The 13,272-nt window shown below is 42.6% G+C and overlaps 1 protein-coding gene across 1 annotated transcript in view; it reads right to left on the reverse strand.

Annotated features, from left to right (window-relative positions):
- Window positions 1–13,272, reverse strand: part of NNT (nicotinamide nucleotide transhydrogenase) — a 115,733-nt gene that overhangs the window by 50,225 nt on the left and 52,236 nt on the right. The window contains exons 12-13 of the mRNA XM_077285404.1: window positions 7,245–7,355; window positions 3,986–4,131 (exon numbers count right to left, since the gene is read on the reverse strand). Coding sequence (XP_077141519.1) covers window positions 3,986–4,131; window positions 7,245–7,355 — 257 coding nt within the window. The remainder of the gene's footprint in view (window positions 1–3,985; window positions 4,132–7,244; window positions 7,356–13,272) is intronic.

A 13,272-nucleotide genomic window follows, 5' to 3' on the forward strand; every position in this document is an offset into this window, starting at 1 on the left:
TCTTTGGTCCTGGCCATGGTGGAGAGGTTGTAGTATGATTGATTGAGTGTGTGGACAGGTGTCTTTTATACAGGTATTGAGTTCAAAAAGGTGCAATTAATACAGATAATAAGAGCAGAGTAGGAGGACTTGTTAAAGAAAAACAAACAGGTCTGTGAGAGCCAGAATTCTTGCTGGTCGGTAAGGGATCAAATACTTATTTAATGCAATAAAATGAAAATTCATTATTTTAAAATTATATAATGCGATTTTCTGTTTTTTATTTTTAGATTAAAGTGTACCTCCAATAAAAATTACATACCTCTCCATTCTTTGTAGGTGGGAAAATGTTACTGACTTGATACATGATGAGCACACAGGACAGGCAACGGGTAGAAACACTCACTCCTGTGATAAAACAGGCAGGGAAATGTGTTGCCTCAGAAAGCTGTGAGCCCCTGGATTTTTTTCTCCTATGATAAGTGAGTAAACAATCTCTCCTGACCAGGAGCTGTTATATGTACCAACCATGAACTAGAGCAGCTCTGCATGGACCGACACAGCCATTAGACAGTACCTAGCTTATGCCATGATCTATTGATCTCTTGATTAAAATGTACTTTGTTTGTGGGATAACCTGAATTAAAAGGACATAAAATGTATAATTAAAGCCTTGACTATAAGCTAATAATTGCATTGGATTCCACCATTGTAACATACCAGAGGCCGGCCACCAACTTCTGCTCTACAAACATCTAACAAAGCCCTGAGGAGCATAGAGTGTGTGGATTTGGGTTGCTTTTGTCGAACGGTGGGGCACAGGGCCTTACCCATCCACGAGACATAAATATACGGCCATTTGGATGGAGGCACCACTAATTTGGAACTACATTTATATTTTTATATTGGAAATGATCAAAGCTGGAACTTGGTGACTTTGGTGAAATAGGTCTATTTCACCAGGTCCAAATTAATTGACAAAAGGAAATTTTGTTTAAGTTAATTTCCCCCAATCACAAATAATAATAAAAAAAAAAAATAGCAGTCTTCACTCTGGTTATTGGTGCTACTTTAAAAACTCATACTCCTTCTCTTCACAGAAAAGTTTTCAGCAGGCTCATTATCATCAGAGGCAGGATTGCAATGCGGAGCCCTGTATAACCCCGCCCACATCACTGATTAGTAACTTCCTGTTTTCACTGTGCATAGGCAGAAAGCTGCCAATCAGTGGTGGGGGTGGGTTATACAGTGTCTACATTTATTAAAAATTGTGCACAGTCCTGTTTATCCAAAAAAAAAAAAAAAAAAAAAAGATAAAAAGTGGTTATAAAATGTTGAAAGAAAAAAAAAAAAAAAAAAGGGTATGTGCACACGTTCAGGATTTGCGGGAGAAATTTGAGCACCATTTTTGCATCTCTTAGGAGGAAAAACACTGTCAACTTTTTTCGGTTTATTTTTTTTTTTTTTAACATTCATTTTTGTTGCAGAATTTTCTCCACTCCATTAAAATGGGTGACCACTGCAGCAATAATGCTGAAAGAATTGATATGCTGCCAGTTTAGAATCTATAAGGAACAAAAAATAAGCAACTTGCACATGAGACTTAAGGAATCGCATTTACTTTGCTGGTACAAGGAAATCCTTCATGTTTTGCGTCAAAACTGCGCAAAAAAAAACCTTAAAAACGCAATATGTGCACAGACCCTAACATATATATATATATCTATATCTATCTATCTATCTCTCTATCTATCTATATATATCTATCAACACAGGGAAAAAAGGCAGCACTCCAGTTCTTTTTGAAGATGGAAAAACTTGTGACTTTTATTCAGACCCACATCTCTATACGACGTTTCGGCTCACACTGAGCCTTTCTCAAGCTCAGTGTGAGCCGAAACGTCGTATAGAGATGTGGGTCTGAATAAAAGTCACAAGTTTTTCCATCTTCAAAAAGAACTGGAGTGCTGCCTTTTTTTTCCTGTGTTGGCATACTGTTTGGGTGGTTGAGAGGACCATCTTACCCAGGAGGCCTGGCACCCAGCGGTGAGCATTGTGCTGTTCCAATTTTTATATCTATCTATCTATCTATCTATCTATCTATCTATCTATCTAGTTAGTGTTTTGTTTTTTTCTCTGGTCTGTTCTAGAGAAATAAAATAAAAATATGAAAAAGTCAGAATGTGGCCATATGTGTAGAAAAAAAAAACCTCCTGGACCATCCTACAAGGGTTAAGAACTTTATTTTATCTTCAACTTTGTGCTAAAAAAAAAAAAAAAGAAGTCAAAAAAGTCAAAAGTGCTATTATTTGCTCGGCCTTATATTAAATATATAAACCCCTAACAGTGTTCGAGAGGAGTCGTGCGATGTGTAGAGAGGCCTTGCTCGGCCCGGTGTCCGCACACAGCGAGGGTCGTCTGTTACACCCTGGACTTGTCTATTACATTAATAACTGGACGGCCTCGTACAGACCGAGAACAGGAACCATTACAAGGCTTGCTGGCTCTCGTCTTTGGCGCGGTTTCCATTAAATCCTCTGCAGACGTATGTAATACTGTAGGTCATAAAGAATCACGCAATATCTGGTTTCTCGTGTTTATGGGACTGGATTCAGCCCGGCTTACTAAGAATTAGGTTTTTTGTAGGGGGATATAATTGTTTTAGGTCTACAGAACTCATCCACGCTGGGAATTGGAGGGGGCTGTGATTATTAGTTTACGTTACGTTGCTTTAGAAGTTTGCCAACTGGCTCGCGAGGACTGATGTCGTCTATGTCCTATTTGGGCCAACGTCCATGTTGGAAATAAGCGTGCTGACAGGCATCTCCCTCTGGGCAGGAGGGTTATAAAAAGGCTGCGATCCATGGTAATTACACACATACACCAAAAACTGTGACCCCCGTGTTCATGGTGTAGCTACAAGAAGGTATGGAGGTTGATCTAACATTGCTCCTGGCCATATCCAGCATGGACAGACCATCTCACAGACTGCTGCTCGCATTACACAGACCGATGTATGGTGACAAGCGAACGTGCTCGGATAAGGGGTAATCTAAGCATACTCAGGTGCTAATTGAGTGTCTTCGTCGAATAATATGAAGGCGCGGGGACTTGTGTCTCACTCCTGCCTATTCCTGGCACTGAAGAATCTTGACAGTGCACACTGTGCGTGCTGTGAGGATTCACAGGTCTGCAGTCACAGAGTGCCTGCAGACTTAGACCACAAGCCTGGACAACCCAACAAGGTTTATTCCCAATTGAGCAAGTTATGACCTATCCACACAAAGGGATAACCTTGCTGATTTGACAAGGGTCCTAACGCTGGGATCTTCACCTAAGAATGCAGCTCTGAAGTGCCCCCTTTGAATGAATAGAGGGCACTGCACTCACCACGGCTCCGCTCATTGTGTATGAGACTGCCGGGCAACGACTCTCTCTGGCAGATTTATAGACTGTAAATGGAGCGGTGACGTGCATGGGTTGGTGCAGCGTCACTTCAGCGGGGCATCTCTGAGAACCATTCTCGGGCTTGGCAAGACTCCCAACAACCATCAAGTTATTGTCTAAACTGGGCATCATTGTGATCATTTTCTCAGATTGAATTAACCCTTAAAATGGATTCAATAATGTATAGAAAAGGTCTGATCTGATTTTTTCTCTCCCAGAAACAGCGCCACTCTTGTCTTTGGACAGGTTTGGTATTGCCGCTAAACCCGATTCTATTGAATGGGACCGAGCTCCAGTATCTGACACAGCCGCTGCTGGTGTGAAAACTAGGTAGACTGACCATCATGCTTTCAGTTCTATACCAAAAAAATACTTTAAGACGTGGTACTGAAATTTACAGCTAAGAAGATGATGTTCCCAGAAAACAGAAAAGTAAAGAAATCCATCCAATATTCCTTGGGAGCAGATTTACTGCTGTTGAGCAGTTGAAGATTATCACAGACTAAAAAGGGATTAAATAGCTAATTCATAGAGGCATAACCAAGAAATCCTCGCTCACCTGCTCAATGGTGTATCCACTGTTGAGTGCAGCAGCGTAGCCCCCCACAAACGCACCGGCGGGGAGCAGGTACAGGTAGTTGTACTCTGGGGGATCAGTAGGACGCTTGAACATGTCCAGCATTCTCTGTGTCACCAGGAAGCCACCTACAGAGAGAAGAACCAGAAGAATCAGACACAAGCTATAATCCTACACTGTGACGGTACAACCACAATGTGCTAATGAGAGGATTCAGGTTTGCCGACTACTTTTTTATGCAGCCTGGCAGCTATTTGGGGTTTTCGTTAACCCACCGAAACCGAATTAGTATGGTTTTAGGTCCTTCCGTGGGTCTAACACGTGGCACTTGTTATACTGTGGGGACAGATGAAAGGTGGCAGCATCACCTATTTGGAAGGTTGGCCGTCGCCACACTTGGACGAGCAGGGGGCCCTGCGGCTGTCGCCATATTTAGGAGAGCAGGGGGCACTGTGACCGTCGCCACACTTGGAAGAGCAGGGGGCCCTGCGGCCGTCGCCACATTTAGGAGAGCAGGGGGCACTGCGACAGTCGTCCCATTTAGGAGAGCAGGGGGCACTGCGACCGTCGCCCCATTTAAGAGAGCAGGGGACACTGCGACCGTCGCCCCATTTAGGAGAGCAGGGGACACTGCGACCGTCGCCCCATTTAGGAGAGCATGGGACACTGCGACCGTTGCCCCATTTAGGAGAGCAGGGGACACTGCGACCGTCGCCCCATTTAGGAGAGCAGGGGACACTGCGACCGTTGCCCCATTTAGGAGAGCAGGGGACACTGCGACCGTCGCCCCATGTAGGAGAGCAGGGGACACTGCGACCGTCACCCCATTTAGGAGAGCAGGGGACACTGTGGCCCTTGTCTTATGTATAGGACAATGGGTACTATAATTACACCCGACCACCATCATCACGACGTATTCAATAGTCACCCAGGGATTGATGGCAATACCCGCCCGTGTGACCTGCACGGTGTACGAGCAGCACCCGTGGGTGCGTTACCAGCACCTTCCATCAGACCCAGTGAATACAATACTCGGCTATGAGAATAAGGAGCACTGTATTCAACACCTGCCATGTAGATGTCGACAGTGGGGGACAAGAAAGTCCGGACTGTCAGACTGCACCACCCCGACCACCTTGCTCCGGCCGCCTCGTTGGTTATGATCACGCGTTTCTGGCTTTTCTTGGAGCCCTGTATTTTCTGCATCGCCGTATTGCTGGAAGGAATAATCCAGCCAAGCTTTAGCATATTACACACGGCTGCTTTAGATTTTCGGAGCAGAGCTTGGCTCTATTTGTGACAACCATTTAAAGAATTACTTACACAAAGACAGTGAGTAAGGGAAAAGCAATATCCTGGCAAAACGACAATTTGGCTCAATTAGCCGCATATAATTTTTCCACATTGAATTGATTATTGAAGAATGTCGACATCGATGCCAATAAAATCACTTTCCCTGCTAAGCTGGGACCTCCTTACCCCCAAATCCATGTCCGCAGAGAAAAGTTCTCCGAAAAATGATCCAGATGACCATGACAGCGCAAAATGATCCCCATGTATAATGTATTACCGCCCCCAAAAGTGCAATAATTCATGTATGGAAACTTTCTGTAGCACCAGAGGGATTTACTTAGTGACCCACTATCTCCCGTAGTCTGTAACCTCCAGCGTATTGGTGCTGGTTACAGCTGGTGCTGCCATTTGGGATGAAACTCACCCGGTCAAGATCAGATACTTATCCAGCTTCTTCTCTAGAGCCCACCCAGTATCACTTATCAGCACAGTACAAACTTGATGTGTTTGAAAGGTTGCAAGTTTTTGCCTCTCCAAATTATGCTCGTCTTGGATTTTGGAAGTGCTGAAGTTTGTTTGTTTTGTTTTTTTGTTTTTTTAAAAAAGAAAAAAAGTTAAAATGTATTTCTCTTCTTCCCCGTAAGTTAATTGTACAGCAGCCCTTTAGTCCAAAGAAAGACATCTGACCGTACAGAGACAATACAAAATAATGGAGCTCCAGTTATGTGTAAGCGGTTTGCCTGTCTGCACAGGGGCGATAGTCTCATGCTGCCCTACAATGGGACTATCCTACAGGCTGCCCCACAATGGGACTAACCTACGGGCTGCCCTACAATGGGACTATCCTACGGGCTGCCCTACAATGGGACTAACCTACGGGCTGCCCCACAATGGGACTAACCTACAGGCTTTTAGGTCACATCCAGAAGAAAATTCTTAAGGCCGTTTTCATACAGCCAAGTCATTCTCCGTATATAGACCAAAATGTAAGGACTGAATGAGGGTCTCCTTACTTACATGTGCTTAGGAGGCTGCGAGTTCAGGTATGGACACCCGCATTCAGTATTGCAGTCCACATTCAGACTGGGAAATATGGACATGTGCACCAAGCCTAACAGACACTATATCGCCACAGCCCTTGGGGCCAATGATTAACACCGGCTATTACTACAAAAATGGCCCCATCTGTCTTTTTTTCCCAGTCCAACAGTAGGGTAAAAAAAAAGTAGGCTTTTGGTAAAGGGAAACAGAATAATGATGCCTGAAATATGGACATCACGAATCAGAGCCGGAGTCTTTTGTAGCAGACATTTATGATTTACTGAGAATTGCTGCCACTTTTCGCAGAAAATGACAACCGGGGGACAGAATGACTAGGAGGACTAGTTGGTTAGTTGGTGGCTTCTGCTTGGTCTGCGGGCTCAACCTCGCCCAGCAGACTTCTCCCCACAGACCTCGCCCCAATAACATAGCCAGTCCCCAATTCCTGCTGCCGGTGGTTGAGGCAGAATTAATTAGCCGACAGGTTCCTTTCAATGCCACGGTCGATACAAATTGCCACCACTAATGAGTTATATAGTTGGGATTGTGAGGCATCTCTAATTCAAGCACACCCCCATTTTACATGTAAACATACGAGCACAACCTGTGTGTCCCGTAAGACTAGGGCTGTAAGGTGATTTTGTACGTTGCGTTCATGACCCTTGAAGTCGCCCGAGCCTTCCAGTACAAGGTGAAGCTTTATCTAAAAGTTTAGGCGTCGAGAAAAGCAGCTGGTTAGATCTCAGGAATCTGAAAACCCATTCTTCTACGCCAAAACACATCCTTGGAATTATCTCTTACCATGTATGGGAAATGGGATGGGAGATGAGCAGCGCTCTTGGTTTCCCACCCACGAGACTCCATGTACCAGTCATATGCAGATTATATTCATCCCTGAGACCATTACCTGCAATGTTCACAGAAGACACGAACGCTGCGAGCACAGCCAGGACTTCAGGGGTGCTGGAGGGAAGGTAACTGCCACCCATCAGGGCAAGCCCACCGACAGCGGTCAAACCTGCACGAAAGACCAAGACAATGTCATTACTAGCAATAAACACTGAATGCAACACGTCTAACAGGCTGTGGATACACAGGAAAACAAGCATGTTTCTAAAAAATAATAAGAAAAAAAAATAAATCTAAATTCTCCCCCCAAATCACATTCAGTTGTGTGAAAATTACAACAATTCTGCAAAGATGAGTGGGCCAAAATTCCCAAGAGTGCTGTAAAAGACTCATTGCCAGTTATTGCAAACGCTTGATTGCAGCTAAGGGTGTCCCCAACAAGTTATTAGGTTAGGGGGCAATCACTTTTTCACACAGGGCCCCGTAGGTTTGGATTTCTTTTTCCCTTAATAATAAAGACCTTCGTTAAAAAACTGCATTTTGTGATTACTTGTGTTATCTTTGTCTGATATTTATATTGGTTTGGTGATCTGAAACATTTAAGTGTGACAAACATGCGAAAGAATAGGAAATCAGGAAGGAGGCAAACACTTTTTCACACAACTGTATGTAATTAGGAATACATTTTTTTCCTAATGGCCACTAAGGATCAGCACTGTTTATGCATGAAAGAAAAAATATGACAGTGCCTGCACTTGGTTTGAACAGTCATTCTGTGCCCACAGAGTCCCTTTAAGCAATCAACTAATAGTACATATAGGCAGGAAATGACCAGACAAGCCCAATGTCTCTGACCCTACACCACGCTGCTCTCAGGTTACATAAGAAAACCTGCTGACAAATTCCCTTTAAAAGGGTTGTTTGATGTAATTTGGTCAGGTGCGTGCTGCTCCTCGGCTTGGTGGAAGCAATGTACTCCTGAACATTGACAGATTAGACCCGCGACATGTAGCCCACTGGTCCGAAGAGCGCCCTCTCCGATGTTGCAAGCTGAGACTGCATGGTCACGGCAACCTCGGAGGTGCGCCGGAGGACTGATTCTGGCCAGGTCCAGCGATCCAGGATACTCCAGAGCAGCATCTGCATGCTCTAGCACTGCGCTTACAAGCGCAAACTCCTTGCCTTGGAAACTGGCCACCTGATAAGAAGTGGCCGGAAACAGAAGCAAAGAGCAATAAATTACAGAGTAAAGACTCCCTCCATTCTTGAGAACGGAGAGGATTTAAACCAGATAAATGACTTGGTTTTTACAAGGACTTTGCAATTTTACCCATTTAACAAAAGGAAAAAATAAAAAACAAAAAAAGGTTCAATTTACAATGTTTATATCTTCAGTCATTCATGTTTAGACTTGGTCATATTCATTTTGCATTTAGCTCCTAGTTTTCGCTAGACTTAGCAAGCTCTCATCTATCTTCAGTGTTTCATTCCTGGAGCGATTTCTCCTTCATCTTTACTCCTGTGCAGTCAGACACTCATGCTTATCAGCAACTTCCTCCTCCTTGTTGTCCGGTCCAGTCTCTCCTCTCACTGTACACTGATCCACAACCTACCTGACTCGCTCTCTCTCATAATTATCTCCCCATCCATACACTCTATGATCTTCCCTCCCTGACAACCAGGATGCTCTCCTCCCCCTCCACTCTCTGATCTGCTGTTCACAACCTTTCATACAAGAGGTAAGACAGAGACAGGCACTGATCTACATCAGCTTCAGCAGGACAGCCGGCTATGTGAAGGCATTACACTACACAGCAGCAAATAGAGGACATTTTTAAAGAAGCACGCCTCCTCCCATCAAAAATGTGTTAACCTTCGTATACTGCAATTTTATTGTATAGCATTGTGTACTTACAATTGCTCATTTTTCCTTTCTACCGAGCTAATTCTTCTCTTTTCCATTAGGTTTATGACATCACATGATTAATAACTGACTAACCCTTCTAAGCTTTATGTAAAAACAGAAAGTCAACTTGCCCTGCAAGACTCAGGAGTCACTAAAAAAGTCAATGGCAGGGGGGAGAAGGGTTGGGGAAGCTCGATCAAGAATCGAATAGGGAATGATAAATGCAGGGACAAGAGACTTCCTGTTTCTACATAGAGCAGAGAAAAGAAAAAAGAATTCGCTGGATACAAAAGGTAAAATTATTGCATAGTTTGGTTGCAGAAGAAACTTGTGAGAGTAGATTATATGGGGTAATTCAACTTTTATCTTCACAGAGCACGAGGTACATGCATCAGCTTCTTCATACAGCATAACAGGAAGTCTGAAGGACCTTTTACCAGAGAGAAAGTGAAACCAAAGCACAACAAGTATATGCATTACATTCAACTAAGCATATAACAGTGACAACATCACCATCTGTCAGAAAAGTGTAAACTCCTCCTGCACACATATAAGTCTGTATCTGTTGCATATCTGCCAACAACACCCTTTCTCAACAGTAAGGACTTATTCAGTTAAGCTCAATTTCTTCATCAGTCTCTGATGTCTTTCAGCATTCAATGCCTTTGTGAAAATATCTGCGGTCATATCTTCAGTTGTTCAGTACTCTAAATTTAGGATTCCTTGTTCCTGGTGATGTCTCAAGAAGTGAAGCTTCACATCAATGTGTTTAGTTCTTGGATTAACTCTTTCCATCTGAGCAAGAACTAGACATCCTTGATTGTCCTCATACATCTTTGTTGGTCCCAATTGTTGTTGTCCTAAGTCTGTTAGTAGTTGTCTTAACCATAGAACTTCTTGACTGGCTTGTGCTGCGGCGACATATTCTGCTGCTGTCGATGACAGTGATACTATAGATTGTTTCTTACTAGTTCAACTAATTGGTCCGCTTTCGCTTTGACACCTTTCTGTTCAAAATTCCCACTGCTGCTGCAATGTCTGGCCTTGTAACAGTCGCAAGATATAATAATGATCCCATTGCCTTTCTGTATCGTTCCATTATTCGGTAACAGATTCTGTTCACTATTTCCTTCAGATAGTTCGTTTCCATTGGAGACTTTACTGGTTTGGCATCTTTCAATCCAAATGTTTCGATTAGGTCTTGAATCATGTGATTTAGATTAAGAAGGAAACTCCCATCTTTTTCTCTTTCTATCTGTATACCTAGGTACTGTTTCACATTTCTCAGATCTTTAATCTCGAAGCGTTGACCCAAAGTTTTCACCATCTCCGCTTCATCCCTTTCTTTTTCTAAACAAACTAAAATATGGTCCACATATATCAGCACATAGATCCATCTGTCTGTCAGTCTCTTTGTATATAGATAAGAATCTGCTTTGCTTCTATGAAAATGTTCATTTATGAGTAGTGTTGAGCATTCCGATACCGCAAGTATTGGGTATCGGCCGATATTTGCCGTATCGGAATTCCGATACCGAGTTCCGATATTTTTGTGATATCGGAAATCGGAATCGGAAGTTCCCAGTGTATGGTTCCCAGGGTCTGGAGGAGAGGAGACTCTCCATCAGACCCTGGGATCCATATTCATGTAAAAAATAAAGAATAAAAATAAAAAATATGGATATACTCACCCGTCCGGTGGCCCCTGGACCTTACCGATGTAACCGACAGCCTCCGTTCCTAAGAATGCAGTGAGTTTAGGACCTGAGATGATGTTGCGGCTTGTGATTGGTCACGTGACCGCTCATGTGACCGCTCACGCGACCAATCACAAGCCGCGACGTCATCGAAGGTCCTTCACTGCTCATTCTTAGGAACGGAGGGTGCCGGTTACATCGGTAAGGTCCAGGGGCCGCCGGAGGGGTGAGTATATCCATAATTTTTATTTTAATTCTTTATTTTTTACATGAATATGGATCCCAGGGCCTGAAGGAGAGTTTCCTCTCCTTCAGACCCTGGGAACCATCCAGGATACCTTCCGATACTTGTGTCCCATTGACTTGCATTGGTATCGGGTATCGGCGATATCCGATATTTTTTGGATATCCGCCGATACCATCCGATACCGATACCTTTGAGTATCGGAAGGTATCGCTCAACACTATTTATGAGTTCTTCTGTGATTTTATCATTCCATGTTTTAGTGGCTTGTTTTAAACCATATATACTTTTCCGTAGCTTACAAACCATGTTTGATTTCCTTTTATCCTTGAATCCTGGGGGTTGTTCCATGTAAATGTCTTCTGTTAAGTCTGTTAAGTCTCCATTCAGAAATGCTGCCTTTACATCCAGATGTTTCAGCTGTATTTGTTTCGTTGCTGCAACTGAAAACAAAGTTCTGATGGTGGTGTGTTTGACAACTGGAGCAAATGTCTCATCATAGTCTACTCCATATTTCTGAGAATAGCCTTTAGCTACGAGTCTTGCTCGGTATTAATCAGCTGTGCCGTCTGCTTGGTATTATACTTTAAAAACCCATTTACATCCTATAGCCTTTTATTCTTTTGGTAGTTCTGTCTGTGTCCATGTCTTTGAATCATGCATGGATTTTATTTCTGCTTCTGCAGGCTTTATCAATTTGTTGGCCTCTTCTTCTAGAAGTTGAGATATGTCCTCCCAAGATGTAGGTTCATAAATTTTATATGTACTTGCCTTGTGTGAAAGACGTTGAGGTGGTCTTCCCTTGTTTTCTCTTATTGAGCGTCTTGGTTCTGTGTCTGTATGGAGCTGTATCTCTTGACTTTCAGCGATTTCCACTTCTTTCTCATCAGATGTTCCTGCAGTTATATCACTGCCGTTTCTCCGATTTATCCTATCCAGTGATGTCATTATGTCATCATTTAGATCTTAATGAATGTCATACTGTTACTCACTGTGATTCTGTCTGTCTTGGGATCTAGGATTCTGTATCCTTTACAATTGTCACTTTATCCGGCAAATATTCCTTCAATGGCTCTGTTTTGAAGTTTTGAGTATTTTTCTTCTGGAATAAACACAAAAACTTTGCAACCAAAAACTCTTAAAATGAGTCACACTTGGTTTCTCACCTTGCCACAGTTCATATGGGGTTTTTTTTTTTCAGCTTTCTTGAAAAAAGTCTGTTTTGCAGATAAGTAGGTGTCATTGCTGCTTCACCCCAGTATTTTCTCTGGTACTTTGACTGAAATGATAAGATGTATGCTAACAGACTCCAGAGTTCTGTTTTTCCTTTCTGCTTCCCCGTTCTGTTCAGGTGTGTATGGAAAAGTCTTTTGATGCTGTATTCCATTCTGTCTTAAGTAGTTTTCTCTTTGGTGTCCTATAAATTTACCTCCATTATCACTTCTGATGATGATTGGCTTCCTCTGAAACTTGTTATTTGACTTTGTCACGTAGTCTTCTAATTTTTCAAAAACTTCACTTTTGTTCTTTATCAAGTGCGTGACTGTATCTTAAGTAGTCATCTATGAAGGTCACCAAATATCTATTACCACCTGATGTGGTCACTTTCATGGGTCCACATACATCAGTGTGCACCAAGTCAAGTGGTCTTGTGCTTTTTGTCGCACTCTCTTTAGGTATAGATACTCTTGTAGCTTTAGATTTTATACAACATTCACATTTTACAGTAATTGAGCAATCAGATATCAATAGGTCTTTTGTCAAATTCTTCTTTTGCAACGCCATTATACTCTCATGATGTCTGTGTCCTAGACGTCTATTCCACATGTGAATACAGTTCTTGCGATCATGTGTACATAACTTCATCTATTCCTTTAATGTGTCTAGATGATATAATTGTTCACCTGCTTTTACATTATTACCTTATCTCCCGCTAGGATTGCACAATTATCATCTTTGAATCTTACAGTAAGTCCTTTGGTTGTCAGACGCTTTACGGATAACAATCCTCCTTCTAGTCCTGGAACGTATAACACATCCTTTACTAGTAATTTTGAATTATGCCCAAATCTATCAGGGCAGATTAGCATTCCTTGTCCAATACCTTATGTGGGTATTTTACTCCCATCTGCAAGATAAATTGCTTCCTTATTATTTTCATCAAGTTCAGTAAAGAAGCTTTTATCACTAGTCATGTGACTTGTTGCTCCTGAGTCAATAAACCAGTGTGACGATGTAT

Source organism: Ranitomeya variabilis, chromosome 1 (genome assembly GCF_051348905.1).
Source record: "Ranitomeya variabilis isolate aRanVar5 chromosome 1, aRanVar5.hap1, whole genome shotgun sequence".
Lineage (NCBI taxonomy): Eukaryota > Metazoa > Chordata > Amphibia > Anura > Dendrobatidae > Ranitomeya > Ranitomeya variabilis.